The 21,544-nt window shown below is 38.0% G+C and overlaps 2 protein-coding genes across 4 annotated transcripts in view; one reads left to right on the top strand and one right to left on the bottom strand.

Moving 5' to 3' along the window:
* Positions 1–1,790, bottom strand: part of LOC121326780 (cytosolic phospholipase A2-like) — a 29,053-nt gene extending 27,263 nt beyond the window's left edge. For 2 of the 3 annotated variants that reach the window (XM_041270265.1, XM_041270270.1), the window contains exon 1: positions 1,696–1,790. The gene's annotated coding sequence lies outside the window, so the exon portion shown is untranslated. The remainder of the gene's footprint in view (positions 1–1,695) is intronic. The other variant, XM_041270266.1, reaches the window with a different exon arrangement.
* A 6,280-nt stretch (positions 1,791–8,070) lies between these two features.
* Positions 8,071–12,727, top strand: LOC121327167 (prostaglandin G/H synthase 2-like). The gene is made up of 10 exons (XM_041271015.1): positions 8,071–8,165; positions 8,320–8,436; positions 8,537–8,680; positions 8,930–9,073; positions 9,616–9,797; positions 10,145–10,228; positions 10,555–10,801; positions 10,938–11,224; positions 11,446–11,593; positions 12,192–12,727. Exons 1-10 carry the CDS (start codon positions 8,087–8,089, stop codon positions 12,602–12,604), a joined length of 1,845 nt encoding a protein of 614 aa, XP_041126949.1. The 5' UTR covers positions 8,071–8,086; the 3' UTR covers positions 12,605–12,727.
* The last annotated feature ends 8,817 nt before the right edge of the window (positions 12,728–21,544 follow it).

The raw sequence follows: 21,544 nt of genomic DNA, 5'->3' as shown, positions 1-21,544 counted from the left end.
GACTACATGTTCCTGTTATTACATGGTAACTACCAATGGAACAAGTGTGTAATTACATGTGCATCGGCAAAAGCTTTGGGAAATTACTAACGCAAGACAGGTTTTTTTCTTTAATGCTACCCTTGAACTCGACATGACAATCCTAAAGACAAGCACCATATACTAAGCCAACATCGCAAAGAGCTAAGCCAAAGAGTCACACAAGTACAATATGCCGTCCATATTAGGTCTGAGGTCAAAGTTAAGGGTACTGGTAGATTTTCCCTGAGGAGTTCCCATAACATTACAAATATATGAAGTTGGCAGCTCAAGTGGGTTATGAGATCTGACCATTCAAAGAAGCTGCAATAGTGAATTTTCAAAAATATATAAGCTATTATTTTAAGCATGCCCAATGCAAAAGCACTTCAGGGTAGTCTACTTTGCCCTGAAGTTTGTGACAAATGTGCTTATTTTGAGTTTTGAGGGCAGAGTCAAAGGATGTTTGTTGGGTATCTGCATGCATTTTACTGTATATGCATGCCAAAAGCACTGACAGATTAGTTCTCCACTGTGGGTTGACAGAGAGCATATTTGTATACAAGGAGCAGTATTAATTTGCCCTTTAAAAGAACAAATCAAGCAGCCGTAATTACATTTCAGTAGCTATTATTCTCATATTGTATTCTAGTAGTATTTGCACTGCAGTATTTTCTGCTGTATTTAAATTTTGTTTTTGTTTTGTTTGTGACCTTGTATTGCCCTGTACCACCTGTAAGTAGCCTTGGATAAAAGGTCTGCCAAATAAACTAATACTACTAATAATAATAATAATAATAATAATAATAATATAATAATAATAATAATAATTAAAAGGCATGAAACAAAAACAAACAAAAAAAAAAAAACCTTGAATTTCACATGCTTACAGCTATTAGTTGTAATGCCCTACTACTTCTGTATCAAGCCAATATCTCATCAGGTCAACTTTGAGTCATTTGAGGTCACAGGTTCCATAACACTGACAATATGAAGCCTGTACCTCAAATGGTAAATAACATATAGTAATTAAGATAGTGGTGGTAGATTGAAAAAAATAAATATAACCTTCACTCATAGGGATGCAGTATAATAACAATGTTATTATTTATTTATTTATTTATTTATTTATTTATTTTACCAGGGTCATCATACTGGATACACAACTATTAGTTATCAATGTAAATATACAAATCGGCTCAGGCGTGGCTTTTCACTGCAGTCATGATTATTGGATTCTTTATCTTCAACTAACTTTCTAATTTTTTTTTAATGTATTATTATGATTCTTTTTTTAAAAATTTAAGGTTAAATAATTCAAGTTCCAGATACTAACCTCACTATGCCTGAAACTAATTCAATATTAACATTGCTTCACTAAATGATCGATAACTGTGGACATCATTCCAACTCATTGTATAATAGACGCTTAACGCAACCTGCCTGACTGCCTGCATATCCCTCTTCCCTCTCCCTCCCTCCCTCTCTCTCTCTCTCTCTCTCTCTCTCTCTCTCTCTCTCTCTCGGGAGGTAATTTTTTCCAACGCGACAGAAAAGTTTTCACAATTAAAAAAAAAAAGTATATTTCACAACCCTTGCAGTGACTATGATATCTTCTGTACCTCTATTCTCTTAGCGTTAAAAAAAAAAAAAAAAAAAAAAACAACGTGACTGTACCTTGAACGCATCAGTCCATCAATCCAGAATAGGCCAGATGCCGTCCACACAAAACGAGTTTAGAAACGGAAACTTCTTTAGCCGACTTGTGCTATTTGTTTTTACACAGGTAGGAGGTGCCAGACGTTCAGAGACGCAGCCCTCTTAAAGGGGCAGTTTCCAAAAAATATGTTTTTTGGGAGGAGCCTGTTTTGCATGTAGACGATAATAAGTTGACTTCAAACTTTCCATGAAAATGATTTTGAATGGACCTTTTTTTTTTTTTTTTTTTTTTTCATGGACCAGTTTAACCAGCTCATTCCTGAGCCAAGTCTCCTAAACCAGCAATGCCAGTCAGAAACCGCATGAATTTCCTCTCTCTTACACCACTGCAGCTAAAAGTTTTAGGAAGATAAATGTAATTACTGGTATGCAAGACTTGTGTATGTAGCTTAAATTCATGGTACATATTAGAAAATGTGATTGTTTATGATTAGTTCATGTTCCTGAACTGCTAATTAAAATGACTACACTATGTAACACAATTTTTGTTCCTGGGTAGTAAGTGTTGTTTCCTAATTGCTTATGCCTCAAAAGTAAAGAAAATGGCTATTATTCCCCACAAACTTTGCTTTTGTGACCAGGACAGTGATATTTTGAAATGTACCTATTTCCAATGAGAAAACGGTCTTTTCGTTCACATAAAAAAACAACATATGAATCCAAATTAACATGTATTTATACTAAAGTAATACAAAAATGACTACAAAAGATTTAGAAGTGAGTAGTTTTTTGGGATTTACGATTATACTGTAAATCACTTTCTCGAATCAGCCTCCAAATGTAGTCTCCCATCATGTTCTCGTTATACTGTCCTTGGGGCGGCGTTCAAAGTCCAGTATATGCTGGTGGAAGCGCTCGCCTTGCTCCTCCAAGTACGCTCCCATGTTCTTCTTGAATTTATCAAGATGAGCATCAAGGATATGGACTTTGAGGGACATCCTACAGCCCATTGTGCCGTAGTTCTTCACCAGAGTCTCAACCAGCTCCACATAGTTTTCGGCCTTGTGATTGCCCAGGAAGCCCCAAACCACTGCGACAAAGCTGTTCCAAGCCGCTTTCTCCTTACTAGTGAGCTTCTTGGGGAATTCATTGCACTCCAGGATCTTCTTTATCTGTGGTCCGACGAAGACACTGGCTTTGACCTTTGCCTCAGACAGCTTAGGGAAGAAGTCTTGAAGGTACTTGAAGGCTGCCGACTCCTTATCTAGAGCTCTGACAAATTGTTTCATAAGGCTCAATTTGATGTGCAGTAGTGGCATCAGCACCTTCCGGGGGTCCACCAGTGGCTCCCACTTGACGTTGTTCCTCCCCACAGAGAACTCGGTCCGCTGTGGCCAGTCCCGCCTGTGGTAGTGCGCCTTGGTGTCCCTGCTGTCCCAAAGGCAAAGATAGCAGGGAAACTTGGTAAAACCGCCTTGGAGACCCATCAGGAATGACACCATTGTAGCCTCTTGATGCCATCTCAGAAGAATGCAGATATGTATCCACTTAGGCAGCTGGAACTAAACTGAACTGGTGGGCTTAAGGCCCCTGTATTTATACTACTATTTATATTACTGGAAAGTTCTAGAAAGTTCTAGAAGTTACTCCAAGTTTACTCAGCACTGAATCTATCTGGAATGTTCTGGAAAATAGGTCAATTTCAAAATATCACTGTGCTGGTCACAAAAGCAAAGTTTGTGGGGAATAATAGCCATTTTCTAGACTTTTGAGGCATAAGCAATTAGGAAATAACACTTACTACCCAGGAACCAAAAAAAAAAAAAAATTGTTACACAGTGTAACAGTGCTATCATTTAGCAAAGTTCACACACAGGCTTGTGAGTGTGTGTGTATATGTGTGTGTGTATATATATATATATTATAATAGATATTATATATATATATATATATATTATATATATACTAAATTGATTTCCATTGGCAATCAAGTAAATTCTAGTTCTGTAAAGATCCAATAAAGTTGTTTACAAAGTATCTATGACTCTGTTCTCTGTTGCTCGTTTGGTTTTAGGGACTGGTCATATGTTGTCAAAACGAGCAAACCAAAAGTTTTTCTCCCCAGTATCACAGTTTTTTAGTATGCAGAACAAACAGTGGGGGCATTTGTTCTTTAGTTACTACAATCATATCCCACAATCACTAAATAATAATATATCTTGTACCTAACTAAAAACTACTACTACTACTAATAATAATAATAATAATAATAATAATAATAATAATAATAATAATAATAATAATAATAATAATAAATTGCAGTGGTAAATATTGCTTCTAATGTTACACAACTGGATTTTTTTTTTTTTCTAATAAGTGTTCAATTGAGAGCCCGGTCCAGTCCCACTGAAAACAGTGTTACTGCTCCAATTACAATATATCTAATCACCAACCCCTTTGTCCCTCCAGTGAAGAAAATGGGCAAGGCAGCTTTTACTATATAAAACCGAATTAGCCTTGGACATGGAATGTCCAACAGGGGGTGCTTTAGTATCACTTACATAAATCTTACAATAGGTTAACCACAGTATTGCTCACTTTCAGTTAACTTTTTAAAATGTTAATGTTGTAATAGAATGAAAAAGTACACATTTGTAGTGTTACACATTGTACAGCAACACTCCAACTTTCCAATCAAAGTACATATCTTTATAATATATATTATATATATATATATATATATATATATATATATATATATATATATATATATATATATAGAATGTAATTTTGATTGGAAAGTTGGAGTGTTGCTGTACAATGTGTAACACTACAAATGTGTACTTTGTGTGTGTGTGTGTATATATACATAATTTAAAAAAAAATCTTGGGAAAGCATAAGGGCATTGGACTAGATTTGCTGTAAATGCAATTTGCAACTTCAAAAGTTTTTATTTTCTAAAAGGAAATAATAAACAATATAGATAATGTTTATGAACAATCTCTTAAAATAGCTGTTACTGACATTTTTCATTTTACAAATAGTTTTGTGCAAACTTTGCACTGGAGTACATTATTAGTGAAGATATATCTTTGTGGCTTAATGCCATGCATTGATTGTTTTATTTAACCTTTACACTGTATCTGGATTTGATCATTTCTGATTTTTGTGTACATTATGGTATACACAGATTGTGCAGATAACTAAGATGCTGCAGCAAACACACATTATAAACATTACTATAGTATATACAGCAACATTAAAAACAATGTATCACACTTCAGATGTATAAGGAAACAGAACCAAAATAATGCTGCTGTCTTCACAAATATATCACAAGTAGAATGACTCATTCAGTAGTTATTATATTATTCATTATTATAATTAGTCTGTTAGTCTCTAAGTACATATTATCTACAGTAAACATAAGTTCTGTCTTAGGGTTTGAATGAAAGACTGAATGCTTCCAATTCACAAATTCAGAGCACAACATCCTTTTTTTTAATGTGGTCTTCACTATGGCAATGTGATAAAGTACCTGCATACTGTTAGGCCACTAGCACAGTGGGTGCAGCTGACATCCTAGTCAATACGTTATATATGTTTTATATTATCTGCCTGACTATACTGGACATGTAAAGTAACAGAGGTGTTGTTTAAGACTTGAACCATACCATTATGTTTGGAAACAAAACACCTGTGTGTGTTCACTGCTACGAAACTCCCACACAATGGAAATACATTGCATCAAGTTTGAGGGGGCATAGGACAAAAGGGAAGCTGTGGGGTTTTCATCAGAATGTCTATACCGTAATTCATCAGAATTTTCATAATCCCACGCTGATAAGACTGTAGAGTTTCCATTATCATGTTGTTAATGTTTTTATGCGGTTGCACTGGGGAGAACATAGGAAACTGCAAGAACACAGTTCAAGGGTATAAAATCTTCTATATGTACAGACACAGCCACACATTTTGCATCACCTATAGACTTAACTAATTTTGCTTCATAAAGTCAAATGAAACCTGCTGAATAATGTGACATTCATATATTTTCATATACTTAACGAAAACCTGACATAGTGAAAAATCTGGCATTTCGAAATCTAACATGAAATACTGTAATACTACTGGTAGACTTTTGCAATATAATTTTGTAGTTTCTTTGATTACATGATGTTAAAAAAAAAAATCTAAATTATGTTCATATTGTTTCGTTTGGTTTAATTAGGTCTCAATCCTAAAATTCTAGGTGATGCAAAACTTTTGAACTATATAATCCACAGTGCAAACAATACAAATAAATTCTTCGGCTTACCACAATTTACAAGAAAGGAATTGTAGATAATAGAACTTTGGGGTTTTCTATTTATAATCAGGTTGTGCTATAAAAACAACAGATTAAAGAGTTATTTTATGCAGATAGTGAAAAACTGTATTTGTGACATAATATAGTATACTCAGTTTTTTGGTATGTTTGTTTGCAGAAACCTAATTCCAAATACTGTGCAAGTTGATTTTTTTTTTTTTTTTTTTAAAGCCATAAATGTTCAAAGTCCCCACTAGATGGTGCTGAATCACTCCTCAATAGCTCACTGATTCCCTCCTATAATGTTATCCTAATTAAATCGCTGTAAAGTTAGGTGTATTTCTTTAACCTAAGTAAGAGCGGTAATAAAAAATTATATAGCTAGTGATAACAGCGACAGTATATTACTGAGAACACTTATTAATCCAAATTAAATAAGAATCTTTACTTTTCAGAAAGTAAGACAGTATAGGCCTACCTACTAAAGGATTTGAATCCATAAGCAGGTCTATACCTCCGCTCTGAGTTTATATACGCACAGCAACAGTGCTTCTTTACACTGAGGAAAGGTTGAAATACTTTACATACACCCTGAACTCCATTGTACTCATTCATTCTTATTTACTTTCAAAACATCTCGACTGCGACCTGAATTATGTCAACGGCAGTGCATACTTAAGATGGGTGAGGCGCTCCCATTGTGTTGCTAAATTGTTACTTCAACTTGAATGAGTGATTCAGGGTTTAAAAAAAAAAAAAAAAAAAAAAAACCTTTCAAACAGATCCGAACAGGCATACTGAGGTTCTATGCCTCAGGGTCTGTGTGAGGTTAAACTGAGTATAGGCAGCGCTCAGATTCTGAAGATATCAATTGCCAAAAAAGACGAATGTGAACACGTGGACTATAATACAGTACATATTTTTAAATCTGAAACGTATTTTAGTAGTATGTATGACTCCTTCAAATGTTAGCCATACACAGAACTGCGTAAAAACGTAAAAGGTAATGCAATTTAGCAAAAGATAAAAAAACAAAAACAAAATTTAAATCGTATCTAAAGTCAATATTCAACATTGCAGAATATTGTGCTCGATAAGGGTATAATGTCACGGTTCACTTTCAAATGAAAATACACAAAAACATCTAAAGATCACAGATGATTTAATACATATTATAGGGCAAATAATCGATCTATAATTTAATATATACAAGTAGTATAGTATAGATATATCACCACAGCATCCTATATATATAAACTTCCTGAAGGAATAATATATATTATATATATATATATCTAATATATTATATACTAATATATATCAACTGTGATAAAGATTTTGTGTGTGTGTAGATATATATGGATATTATAAGTATATATCTATATATATAGATATATACATTCATAACACAAGCCCTTGCATGAAAACATATATATATTCTATTATAGTATTACTATTCAGAACACAAGCTCCTTGCCTTGAACATACTTATATTATATTATTTATTATTATTATTATTATTATAGTAGTATTAGTATTAGTATTATTATTACTGACAAACATACCACACTAATAATATACTTCCTGAAGGATATTGCCGTTTGTCTGTAACACCTGGCTGTATTTATATTTATTATATAGTTTAAGCTTACAGGGTATGTAAAATGTAGGGCCCCCTAATTACGGATTTAATTTGTTCATTAATTAATTTGGCAGTTGCTGTCCTGTACTCTATTTGTATTACCATATTATTTAATTATCTCTTTATTATTTATATTCAACTGGTTTTAATGATATCGTCCGTGTATTTTCCATGATTTGCATTTTGAATGCTTAAATACAATTCAAAATACTGTTACAGTACACTAAGTAGTTACACAATTTACTTCAATGTGTCAGTGCTTAGTTGTCCTAACTAGCATGTAACCTACTAGTTGTTTAGTGTAGTTAATGCACTTTTCCAATCTCTTCAAGGCATGAGCCAAGTAGCTGACTCACTTCCATGACTAAGCGGGTTCCGCCTCCCTTTGAACGGGTTTATAAATGGTTAGCTGTTCAATGACTGTTCAGTTTCGCTTCAGAAGATAGCGTTGTTACACATGTTCTTGCAAGGCACTGAGATGAAGACAATCGTATCTGTTGTTTTGTTTGTTTGCGCAGGAATCGCCATTGATGCAGGTAGAAATCTTTGAATGATTATTTTATAACGGATGCTTGTATTCCTTGTTTATCTTTGCACGTAGTATACGTGAATTAGGCTACAGATGTGAACAAAGTAAAATTGTTGGTCTGTGAAGCCAAACTAATATCGTACTGTACTTTACCATTACAGCAAACCCATGCTGCTCTCAACCATGTCAGAACAGAGCAGTGTGTATGACAAGGGGGTTTGACCACTACGAATGTGACTGCACGGGCACCGGATTTTATGGAGAAAACTGCACGACCCGTAAGTTTATAAAGTAGAATTTGCTGTTTAATTACAATCTGGTCTATGATTTTTGGAATTGTTAAACCGATTTTGTTCCTTTTTTTTTTTTTTCTTACAGCCGAATTCTTTACAAGGATAAAGGCAGCCATGAAGCCCAGCCCCAATACTGTGCACTATTTTCTTACCCACTTCAAGGGGTTTTGGAGCATTATTAACAATATTTCATTTCTAAGGGATTTTATTATGAGTTATGTATTAACATGTAAGTAAAATATATTTTAAACAGTACATTTAAACCAAGCTATATGAACATAACTTTCCTACATGAGTGATAATTCTGAAAGATTCTGTTGTATGTTAAATTTTAATCTGATTATATCAATTTCTTAACATGTTAGGAGAATATCCAAATTAATTATCTATAATTCAAAGTAGAGCATATGCTGTTAAATTGCAGTACTTAGTGCTAATAATGTGTAATAACATTGTGATTATTGTACTTATTTTGCAGCCCGGTCTCACTTGATTGACAGCCCTCCTACCTATAATCTTGATTATGGATACAAAAGCTGGGAAGCCTATTCTAATATCTCCTACTACACCAGGAGCCTTCCTCCCGTGCCTGAGGGATGCCCAACACCTATGGGAGTAGCAGGTGAGCTATCAGCAGAACACCAAGGATTTCTATACAAGGATATTTTAAAGAAACATGAAAACAAAGACTTTAACCATTACTAAACAGCCTGTTACCAACAGATGGATTTTTTTTCTTCCTTTTAATCATACATTTCAAAGTAGCTTCAGGTTTACAACTTGGTGTTGTTCTGCAGTTATAATGACACAAAGTTACTGTGCTCTTAACAAATTAACAGTCCTGAGCCTCTGCAAAATCCCTCATTGAAGTAACAGAAAAGAGTCTGAAAAGACTTGCACATGTAGGTAGTCCGATCCGTGATTAACTCACTGAAGCATTTACACGCTTCAACAGACTGAGGATGAACAGGACTAAGTGCATGAGATCATGTTTATTCCGAATTTTAAACCCCACATTCAGTATTTTTACTGTGATTCACTCATCAGTGTACTACACCTGAAACATGATGGGTATTAAGTATTTACCTAGATTTATTCAGGGACTTTTGAATATAGGCATGATCAAAGCTTAACCTAATGGTGTCCTTCTTTTTTATTTAAAAGGAAAGAAAACACTTCCTGATGCAAAATTAATTGTTGAAAAATTCCTGCTGAGAAAAAGATTCATCCCGGACCCTCAAGGCACCAACTTGATGTTTGCATTCTTTGCTCAGCACTTCACCCATCAGTTTTTCAAGACAGATCACAAAAAGGGTCCTGCCTTTACAAGTGCAACTGGACATGGTGTAAGTATACACCTAGGAGCTGAAAGAAAGCACCTGGAAGCAATAGATATCTTTTAAATAGAAGCACTTTAATAAAATTCTGTTTTGAAGCGCATTTGTATTTAAATAAAGCACTCCATGTCTGCTTAATTAAGATAACATTTCCCAAGGTTAGATGGATACAGAAAGTAGTAAAAGCACTTACTGTGTTATTGAAAAGAGTATGAGTAATCATAGTGCTTAACGACAAGTTGTAATTACGTTTTGTCCTGGATCAGTCTTGTCCTGAAAGGAACCCTATTATCTTACAGTGCCACACTGCACCGTGTCACAAGTGTACTGACAGACCTGTTCGCTGTGTGTTTTAGGTTGACTTAACCCATATCTATGGACAGACCCTTGACAGGCAGCACAAACTCAGGCTTCAGAAAGATGGAAAAATGAAATACCAGGTAGGTGTTACTCTTTATCGCTTGAAACAAATATTGACTTACTGATGTCACAGTAAGTCAATAGCAGTCCATGGTCAGAATGAAAATGTAATTATTTAACAAAGGCACATCAAAGGCCTATAAGATATGGTCCTGCATTTGACCCCGGACTCATTTATTTAGAGGTTAAGAGCAGCTGGAGTGTGACTTTAAATAAGGAAAGGTGCCCAGTAATTTCAGATAACAGAATTAATGCATTGTGCCATTGTAGTATCATACAAAGGCCAAAATAAAAGTAAATTGTTGTCTATTTTTTGCTGACGGAGATGTGTGTTGTTATGTTGCAGATGATTGATGGGGAGATGTACCCTCCCACTGTAAAGGAGGCTCAAGTGGACATGCACTACCCTCCCCACGTTCCAGAGGAGCACAAGTTTGCTGTGGGTCATGAAGTCTTTGGCCTGGTCCCTGGGCTTATGATGTATGCCACCATCTGGCTGAGAGAACACAACCGTGTCTGTGACATCTTGAAACAGGAGCACCCCGAGTGGGAAGACGAGCAGCTCTTTCAAACCACCAGACTTATCATGATAGGTGAGTTAGCCTTGTCTGGTCTTTCCAAAAGTAATTACGTAAGTAAGTTCAGGCATGAAATAACTATAGCATATAGCAAGGTAAACCTCTAAAAAAAAAAAAAAAAAAAAAAAACACATTTTCTTTCTTTTAATAGGTGAGACCATCAAAATCGTGATTGAAGATTATGTTCAGCACCTGAGCGGGTATCACTTCAAGCTGAAGTTTGACCCCGAGCTGCTGTTTAACAAGCAATTCCAGTACCAGAATCGGATTGCAGCCGAGTTCAACACCCTCTACCACTGGCACCCACTCATGCCTGATTCGTTCTTTATCCAAGACAAGGAGTACAGCTACCAACAGTTCCTCTTCAACAACTCTCTGGTGAAGGAGCATGGCATCAGCCACCTGGTTGAATCTTTCACCAAGCAAATTGCTGGCAGGGTAAGAGTCTACTTTTAGCCAATGCTTGGGATTATCCACACTGAAATAACTTATTCAAATGACCATATTGAAGTAAATAGATTGCAGAAATGTAATATTATTTAGCAGTAAACTTTTAATGATCTCTAATACATTCTAATGGCAATCTTAGTACTGCATGTAAGGATGTATTGTTTAGCCTATCAGTTCAGTAGCTTATTGTCCATCACCCCTCATTGCAGGTTGCCGGTGGCAGAAATGTGCCCCCAGCTGTCATGAAGGTAGCACTGGCTTCCATTGAACAGAGCAGACAGATGAAGTACCGGTCCATGAACGAGTACAGGAAACAATTCACCATGAAGCCTTACCACTCATTTGAGGAACTCACTGGTAAGAACTGCTTTATTTACATTGCGTCTAAGCAAGTAGACTAGAACCTTTAGAGGTGCTTGTCTTATTTTTATACCAGCCTTAGAAAAACAGCCATGGTTCTCTAATTATGGGTGTGACGGGGTGCAGGTTGGTTATTATGCAACCATTTTCTCACGCTGAATGTTTTTTACATTTTTTTAAGTGAGGTGTGGAATTGGGATTATCATGCAGCCCTCTGTGTCAATAAGTGAAATGTATTCAATTTAGGAAGTAGGTAATCACTGTAAAGTGCAGATATATAATTATTCCATGGTTGTGTCTAGAAGGACGAGGAAAAACATGTTCCAACCAAGTGCTCTCCTGTAATTATTGTATTTATAATATTAGTCAGCATGGTTGCAATACTTGTTGACCGCTTTAATTGATTTTCTCCAAGACTAGGTAAGATTGTACGGTATAGCCTATAGCTTAAAGTTCCAATATAAGGTTTTGTCCTGCATTTATGAAAAACACGATGAGCTGTGTACTGCAGTACCACTGATGTATGTACATTAGAGAATTATTACACAACACCAGCAGATTAATGAAGTGCATTTCAAATGTATTTGTGTTGCAGGAGAGAAAGAAATGGCAGCTGAACTGAAGGAGCTATATGGAGATATTGACGCGATGGAGTTGTATCCCGGCTTACTCGTCGAGAAGCCTAGACCTGGTGCCATCTTTGGGGAGACCATGGTGGAAATGGGCGCCCCCTTTTCCCTCAAGGGCCTTATGGGCAATCCTATCTGTTCCCCGCAATACTGGAAGCCAAGCACCTTTGGCGGGAAAGTGGGCTTTGAGATTGTGAAGGACGCCTCCCTACAGAAGCTTGTCTGCCGCAACGTTAAAGGGCCTTGCCCAGTGGCGTCCTTTCATGTGCCTGAACCGGATCATGCAGGCTCTGCAAACACCAATGCAAGCACCGCTCACTCTGGGAAAAGTGATGTTAACCCCACTGTGCTCCTGAAAGAGCGGACTTCTGAACTTTAAAAAAAAACCTAATGAAAAATACTGCTATTTATTTATTTATTTATTTATTTGTTATTTTAAATTAATACGTTCAAGAAACAAGTGTGCACATATTTATTGAAATATCATGATTTTTTTTTTTTTTTTTTTTTTAATGCAATTAATTAATTAATGTATTTATTGAAATGGTCTAAAATACTGTTTATTTTTAAATGTTTATTTATTTATTTATTTTTTACTATTTATGTCTTTTAAAATGTTTCTAATTGCTCACTGTTACATTTCAAAGAGTTTCTGTATTTATTAATTTTCCTACAATGCTTAAATAATGTTTCTTTTTTTAACATAATTTATTACAAGATATATGGCTTAATTTTCCTTTCCTTTCTTATGAGTGAAGCACATAACATGGATTGATGTTACATGATCATGTTACATGTCATTGCATATTCTTGCTAGACAAATACGAGTCAAAAGCTGTAGCATATGTACATTGTATCTGATCGTTCTAGAAAAAGAGGCTTGTTAAAGTAATGGCACTGTTAAATGAAAAGTCAACCCTGAATTTTCTGCCCACCTTTAATATTCAAAGGTGGTGCACTCTATAATGATCTGACTATATAGTCAGCAAAATATATGGAATCGTGAATAATTTGCATTTTCTCTGGGAAATGCAAACTAAATGTATGTATGTATATACACATTGTATACACATTTGAGAAAGTGTCTTTAAAAAAATTGCTTGGTATATTTTTGGATCTATCGACTTGATTTTAATGATCTTGTACTGTATGCTGGATAATAAAAAATAATGTTTTTCATTGAAACCTTTTAAGTTCTTTTCTTATTTTTCTTTTAAAAATGTGAAAACAGAATTTACTCAATCCTTTAAATAGATTTTGATGGATTCAATCAAACTATGTTGAATGAACACTGACTTTTATGCCATTACAATCGGGCCTTCACTGATATACCCTTACATGCAATAATACACCACAGAGACATACACCGCCTGGCTACTTTATCCTGGACCTGCACCTACAGTTATATTGGGTTAGGGCCCCTTTGCCCTGATCACAGCCTTGTTATGACTAGCTCAACTCGAAAATGTGCTAGAAGAGGCCTTGAGGGATGTTAATACATTCTAGCTGGGGGTGGGGGTGGGGCGCAGCACAGAAAATATCTTATTTAACCAATAATGTCTGACACAGCACTCATTACCAGCCAGATGCTGAAGGCAGAGGCCCTTAAAGAAAGACAAGGTCAATTATGTACAGGTAATGACCGCTGCAGAGGATATTAATGCTGTTTTAAACTAAACAAATATGTTTGTATGACTACATTTCAAAATGTATGTTTAGGTTATATTTTGGTGTGTATTCCTTTGGCTGCTTTAAATCTATGTTACCATTTAAAGCAAGTTTTGGGTCTCAAGATTGCACACTTAGGCATTAAGACAAGACAGGAGTGTCTTAACCCTTGAGGAGTGTGATTATTTTATGTTAATGATACCCCCTGGAGTTGTCTTAATGCCTTTATGCAACAATTTAAATCAAAAGCATTGTTTTATAATGCCATTTTACTGTTTTGTTTTATTCTCTCACTGCTGTTGAGAAACTAGTTCTTTTAAAAAGCATGACAACATAGTTCTGTTTACTTTTGGTCGCTAGCAATGTGGTGGACAGAATCTGGCTGCCACCCAGAACAGAACTTTAACTGTTTACTTTCTTACACAACATCAGTATAATACAGATCATACATGAAAATAATATTGGGGCATAATCTAGTTGAGAAGACTAAATACAACTGTAAGCAGAGCTATTTCTAACGCTAACTGTAGCCTAGTGATACATTTGGCAGGCAAAGGAAATTACGTAAAAATATATAGTGTTGATGCATGCCCCCCTCTACATATCAGCCATCTGTTAGTGTTTACAATAGCCCATTGGCTTTTTAATAAAAGCATTAAGCTATTCCAGGACAGAGAACAAAAACAGTTACATTGACATTCTGGTACATGGTGGAATCCAGTATTTAAAATCAGGAAAAAGATACTAGTAAATAGTGAGTATACAGTGAAAGATGGATATTTTAATGGCAAGGGTACAGCTCTTAGAGCTCTTAAAGATAAATACAAAATACCATCCCACCAAACTTCACTATGCACTCAAATTAATATTATTTTATTTATATATATTTTGGAAAACAAGGAAAGGATGATAGTCAATGCTAAAATGTAAAATTTACAATTACACTACACCTAAGTGAAAGCATTGTTTTAACAGATTTCTTCATAGAATTGTAGTATAGAGTGATGTGTTTATGTAATGAGTAGGCAGTCAGTTGTCCATCAGAGATGACTCCACACTTAAAGAATGTCACCAATCATAGTGCTCCCTCAAACCACACGATTGTGATTCAGAACACAGGTTCAAAAAAACTAGTGTAGACGAAAAGTGCTGGATCCAGCCTGACTGAACTTGAAATCCAGGAGTGGGATGCAATTTAATCCAAGTAAGGGCTCTGCAAATGATACTTGAATCGTTTCTTGTACAGGCAGGCATATCAGGACAAATGGCTAAGTTCATCTAAGATGTACTTGATTGTGTTTGGATTTTTCCATGACAGACCTGTGTGAGCATGCCGGTTGACAACCACCTGGAGAGAGAGAAATTGGGAGGGAATGTGTGGGTGCAATTAGTGGATTTGGCTTGGGGGCTTAAAAAAAATCAGAATCACTTAAACTGGATAAAATTATTTTAAAAAATTAGACATTTGTTTTGTTCCTAAATTTGTTACAGTAAAGAGGTAACATTAGATTTGATTAAAAGATGTAATTCCCAAGTTACATGGTGATTCATTCTTCAAATGCCAATATTATGATCATATATGTTCAAAAAAAATCTGTACCATGTATTGAACCTTGCTGTGCTGTTTTCCCTGGATAACTTGCAATAATTTCAGTTTACAAGTACTTTTTCGATATTATGAAGTGCTTTGGGCAACTCCCATCTATTCCCAAAGCTTGGTGGTATATATTGGCTTTTTTGGCTTCAGTCCTGTTTTAAATATGAAGACCACTCTGGTTGTGAGCTGTCAGAACCAGTCACACTGTAAACAGGATTACGGGGGGGGGGGGGGGGGGGGGGGACATTCATGGACATTCCCCCCCCAACCCCAACACACACTTTTTACAACATTATTATAACGGTCACTTTGACTAGCGTATATATAGATTATTAGACATTATCATTTATATTTTACTTTGCCTATATTTCTTATTTATTCGCAACAGATCTTGAAAACACACTTCATAATAAATAATTTACAAGTGCTTACAACAAACATGATTTTAAGAACGTGTATCATTACTAGTCATTTTGGAAAAGCAAAGTTAACTGGCGTGTCAAGTGGAAGTATTTGAATACTTGGTTACTTCTACAGTAGTCTTTTGAAATCAAGCCTGTGCTATTTCCAAGTTTCCCTTTGATGCCTGGAATTTAATTTCTGGGTGTTCATTTGGAAATGCCTGAAAATGCAACAAGGAGGCAGGTAGCTCTGAAATGGGGAAATGAGAGAATGGCAAGACAGCATGGAAACATTTTCAAGTAAGGGCAAGTAGTTTAGAATTGAAAAAGAACGCCTGTACAACACTAAAGTTTAAACTATAATAGTTGGTCTTTAAGTTGCTCTCAAATCCTATGTGAATGGTCTTAACAGCAATGTGAATGGTTCTACAGATGTTTCATATGTCATTCATCTTTTCAAAGCTTTTGGTAAGCTTTTAGCCATACCTCTACAATAACACAACAATATCTTTCAATTCAATATTCCCATCTTTCGTCTGTCTGAAAATGAGTTCCTCTTTAGACAGTAGATTAACGTTGGAAGTAGTTGTACATTGCATATATATATGGAGCTGGCTGGCTCCCACCCCCTGCCTGTATGTGGATTGCCTCGCCCTGTGTCATGTGCCTGTATGCCTTAGTCTATTTTAGCTACAATATATTTATTTATTTTTTAAATACAACAACTTACCTGCTTAAAAAACTGATCAAAAATTAGGTGAGGAAAATACAAATCTGGATCGTGGATTCTGTGATTTACGTACATGTATCAGACAGGAACACATGCACGTCTATGTACTCACACACAGGCTAAATGCGGTTGTGAGTTCCGTTTTTATAAACACACACAGTTTGGTTACAAAGGGCAGAGGTAACCGCACTAGTTAATCTATTTCAGAGCAACTAATTATTCACATTTCCGTGTGATAAACATTGATGAAAAAATATATAGGTGCCTGATGAGCCAAGTTAATTTTGCAATATTGATGAATAGTTAATTCATAACAATGGTAATTAGTGCATATATACAGTATAATATACTTTTTTTTTGTTTAATCAAAGTACAGTTGTATAATATTTTGTTGTAAGATATATATTCAGTTTTGCAATTTAAATAAAACAATATGGGACAATTCGTATCACCAGACATATATTATCCAGTCATTTGGAAACCACAAGTCGTTCCCACCAGCCTTCTGATCGGAAGATCGCCAAAATGTTTCGATCTACAGAAAAGAGCATAGCTGTGCTTGATGAGCTCTCGATCAATTACGTACAGTATTTTCTTTGGAAAGCATAAACAAAAACAGCCTCCATGATGTTACACAAAACCTCACGATTAACATGTAACGATGGCCCGAGTCCAGTGGTTTGTTTAAACAGGAAGTGCACTCACTTCAGCAATGAAAGGTGTATGTGTATGTGACAAATAACAGCAGCGGGTGCCGTTTGTAAATACGGTTGTCGAGCCAACTGCAGTGTTTGTGTACGTAGCAGAATCATCTACATACTGTCAAATACATTAACTTTATTATTGTAGCATTTCTGCCTAGGTACACCAATAGAGATTTGTATTAAATTTAATGTTTTACTGCATTATCTAAATGCTTATTTTATGTATCACGAGGCTGCTTACATATTCAGTTATGAACATGAGGCAAAGCATGGCTTTATTTTAAAAGTTTGACAAGCTAAAAAAAAAAAAAAGGAGTGGCTATTCCTCAGGCACAATTTTTCCTGTACAGGTGAGGAATGCAGCTGGGTGGGTTAAATTTTCAACTGTTGCCTAGGATACAGTAGAACATGCTATACTGTACAGTTCCTTATAGTAAGTTCTAGGGCAAGAATAGAGGCGATTATGCATGTGTACATTATTTTACCAAACCATTGTTCACCTTGGTAAAAATACACAGTAATTCCACAATTTACTTTGCTTTTCATTCTCCGCTATACTGTGTCTTTACTATTCTTCTCTATGCTTTTCCAACCTTACTCGTGTTTGTTCGCAAGTATGAATGCCTTGTATACATTTCTATATGCATTGTGACGTACTTGACTTAGTATCTTATACTGTACATACTGTGGATGAAGGGCATGGTGATCTATATTAGATGACATCTTATATTTTGTAATTACCGATGAGGGGAGTTGATTTATATTATTCACATTATAGAGAAATACCATGACAGTTATTTGCTAATCTTGGTAAAACTGATAGAAATGTAAATTACTTTTGTTTTTGTTCAGCTGAGGGCAAGTACTGTAAAAAAAAAAAAAAAAAATAGAGCTGATGACTGAAAACACTTAGGTGTGGTCAAAGTATGTTAAGAATTAACCTGAAGCAACTAGAACCCTGGTGTGGGAGTGGAAAGGGCATAGGTTCCACTTCAATTCAAAGATGCTCACCAACATGACTATGGGATATCCATGCCTATTGGGTAGGTATTCTGAGCTCTTCATATCAGAGCTGCCAATGGGCCCCTTCCTAGGATGACGCACTCGGTCCCCCCCAACGAGGGGTTAAAACTGTCAGCCTAAGGAAGCCATTTCTCTTTTTTCTTCTCAAGACGGTACGGTAAGAACCTCTGTGTTCAGCTGAGCCTGTTGATAAAAAAGAGCTTCTCGAGTCGACTCGAGTTGATTGTATTTCCCTTGAATTCGTGCTGAAATTTAGCTCACTGCTTTCCCGGAATCAACACTCTGAAAAAGACAGAGACTTTTGCCTTTCTGTCTTTCTGTGGCCTCCTTGCTTGCGTGGTAGGCTGCTTTTTCTTATCTGTCTGTCATGTGTGAGCGATGTGTCTGTGCAGTCACCTTTGCAAGTGGTTGTCTATTGCCTTCTTGGGTGAGCACTGTTCCTCCACGGGGATAGGCCTTGCCGCATCCCCACTGTCGAGTGACCTTTACAGCCGTGTGTTTCCTCCATGGGGCTAGGCCTTGCCGCATCCCTACTGTCGAGTAAACCTTGCTGGCTGTGTAGGCCCGCCCACCTCGGTGAGACGGGCCTTGTAAACAAACAGCGTGCTCTCCCCTATATATCAATTTTTAGAGTGTTTTTTTGCTATCTGCTTTCAACTCGCCCGCAGCAGCTTCAGCCATTGTGTCTCCCTGGTCTATGCTACGTGCTGACCAGGTGTGTGACCATGCGGTTAGGGTAGATACCGTACATATTACAGCTCACAGTGTGCTGAGTGCAAGCAGTGTTCGGTGCATGCTGTGTTTGCAGAACAAGACAATATGATGTCGAGCAAGACCGGTTCCACGCCAACATCCCTCAGGAGGACAGGCACATCCTCTGTGCAGTGCTTGGGCATCTAGCATGCTACATTGGCACTCGAGAGAAAGATGGCCTGCAGTATCTGCACGGTTTTTCAGCCCCGGGTGAAGGAGAGCAGGTTGGAGAGGGCCATGAGAGCAAGTTCCGGGTCCTCAGTGGCTGGACCGACCCCAAAGCCCCTCCTCCATGAACTGTCCCAGGATCCCCTGCTGGACATCCGCAGCACATTGGGCCCCCATAGTTGCTCCCCATCCCTGCAGACGCAGACCTGCAGACCTCATGGCACAAATGGCCCAGTTCCTGGAGCTCCTGTCTGAACAGGCACCTGCGGCTCCTACCGGAGCCTCAGCTCCAACCTTGCCCCAAATACCGGACCCTCCCTCCCACAGGGGAGATCAGGGTGAACGGGAAGAAACGCCCGAGTTGGCACAGGATGATACATCCTCAATAGGGCCCTCCTGGGACAGATCCTCCTGGGACAGATCCTCCTTCTCCTCCGGCACGGAGGTAGAAGGGGAGCCCAAATCCCATGCCGAGGCGGAACCTAGCTTCAAGATAAACTTGGAAGCCAGTGCTCCACCACTGTAGGACTCTGAGGGCGCTGATGGGGTGCACTGAAGCGTTTCTGCAGGTCTCCTGGATACTAGTGACAGAGACGCATCTTAAATGGGCATAGGCAGTGGAGGCAAACACAGAGGATATACTGACGGCCTCTTTGGATGGCATCCTTCATGAGGCCTCTTTCCCTGAGCCAGTGGCTACTGAACCACGTCTCCTGTCCAGGACGCTGTTACATATATCCAGTCTTCAAGGGTACTCTCCCGTGGGGCAGGTCGAACTGCAGGTGAGCTCCTCAGATGCGGATTGGCCTCACACCCCCTTTTTGGCACAACAGCTGCAGTACTGGGGCGCTTACACCTCAGACACCTGGGTGCTCGCCACTGTGCACAACTGTTACGTGTTTCAGTTCTGCTTGGGACCTCCTCCCTTTCGAGGAATCATGAACACTTTCATGATAGACCCTCTGCAGGCCCTGGTACATCAGAATGAAGTGGCCACCTTGCTGTGTAAGTGAGCCATTCGCCTCGTAGACCCCATCTCCCATGGAGAGGGGTACTACTCGAGGTATTTTCTCATGCCCAAAAAATATGGCACTTCTGTTCCATCCTAGACCTGAGGCTTACCAACGGGTTCTTAAAAGAAAAGAGGTTCCAGGTACTGATGCACCATCACATCCTCCAGTCTGTCCAGCCGGGCAACTGTTTCACCACCATGGACTTACAGGATGCATATTTTCACGTTCCCATTCGTCCAGAGCACAGAAAGTATCTCTGCTTCGCCTTTCAGGGATGCATTTACGAGTTTGTTGTGCTACCTTTCGGCCTCTCCCTAGCTCCTTGTATGTTTTCAAAGTGCTTGGACACTATACTGGTCCTCTTGCGGCAGCAGGAGATCAGACTACTAAACTATCTCGACAACTGGTTGATATGTTCCCAGTAACGAGAAGGAGTAGTGGCCCACACTGTGGTCGTGACAGAGCGTGACATCTGGCACGATGTACTTGGGGCTCCAGCTGGACTCCAGTACAATGCGCGCTTACCTGTCGGACGACAGAGTAGTAGCTATCCAAATGCGCCTCTCCTTGTTTCAACAGGGATCGCAGGTCACTCCCCGATTGTGCCAGAAACTACTGGGTCTGATGGCCGCAGCCATATCAGCCATTCAGCTGGGTCTACTTTGCATGTACCCACTTCAAACGTGGCTCAATGTGTTCCACCTCCATCTCAAGCGCGACAGACACCGTCGGCTGACAGTGTCTCATACGTGCTCGACAGCCCTACGCTGGAGGAAAACAACCTTCCACCTGTGTGAGGGTGTGCAGAAGGGAGTAGTGTTAAGCTGCCAAGTGATGATGACAGACACCTCCAACTTGGGCAGGGGGGTGGTGTGGGAAGGCAGAAGAGTAAGCGGATCCTGGTCAGACCGCTGGACATCGCTGCATATAAACATGCTGGAGTTACAGGCAGTCTCCCTTGCTTTCCACCATTTCCTCCCAGTGGTAAAAGGTACACATGTGTTGGTCCGGACTGACAAAACAACAGTTGTGGCATATGTCAACCACTAGGTTGGCCTTGGGTCCCCAAAGTTGCATTGCATTGCCTTCAGGCTTTTGATGTGGGCTCAGAGACACTTGCTGTCCCTGTGGGCGATACACATTCCTGGAACGATGAGTCATGTTGGTGGTCATCTTCAAACCCCAGTTCCCTGAAAGAGAAGCCAACCACCAACCACAAAGTTGCATCTGTCGCTCTCACGGGTTCGATGGAAAAAGAGAAA

This window comes from Polyodon spathula, chromosome 14, assembly GCF_017654505.1.
Source record: "Polyodon spathula isolate WHYD16114869_AA chromosome 14, ASM1765450v1, whole genome shotgun sequence".
NCBI lineage: Eukaryota > Metazoa > Chordata > Actinopteri > Acipenseriformes > Polyodontidae > Polyodon > Polyodon spathula.
The sequence above is the reverse complement of the archived record's forward strand: the minus strand, read 5'-3'. Positions and strand labels throughout refer to the sequence as shown.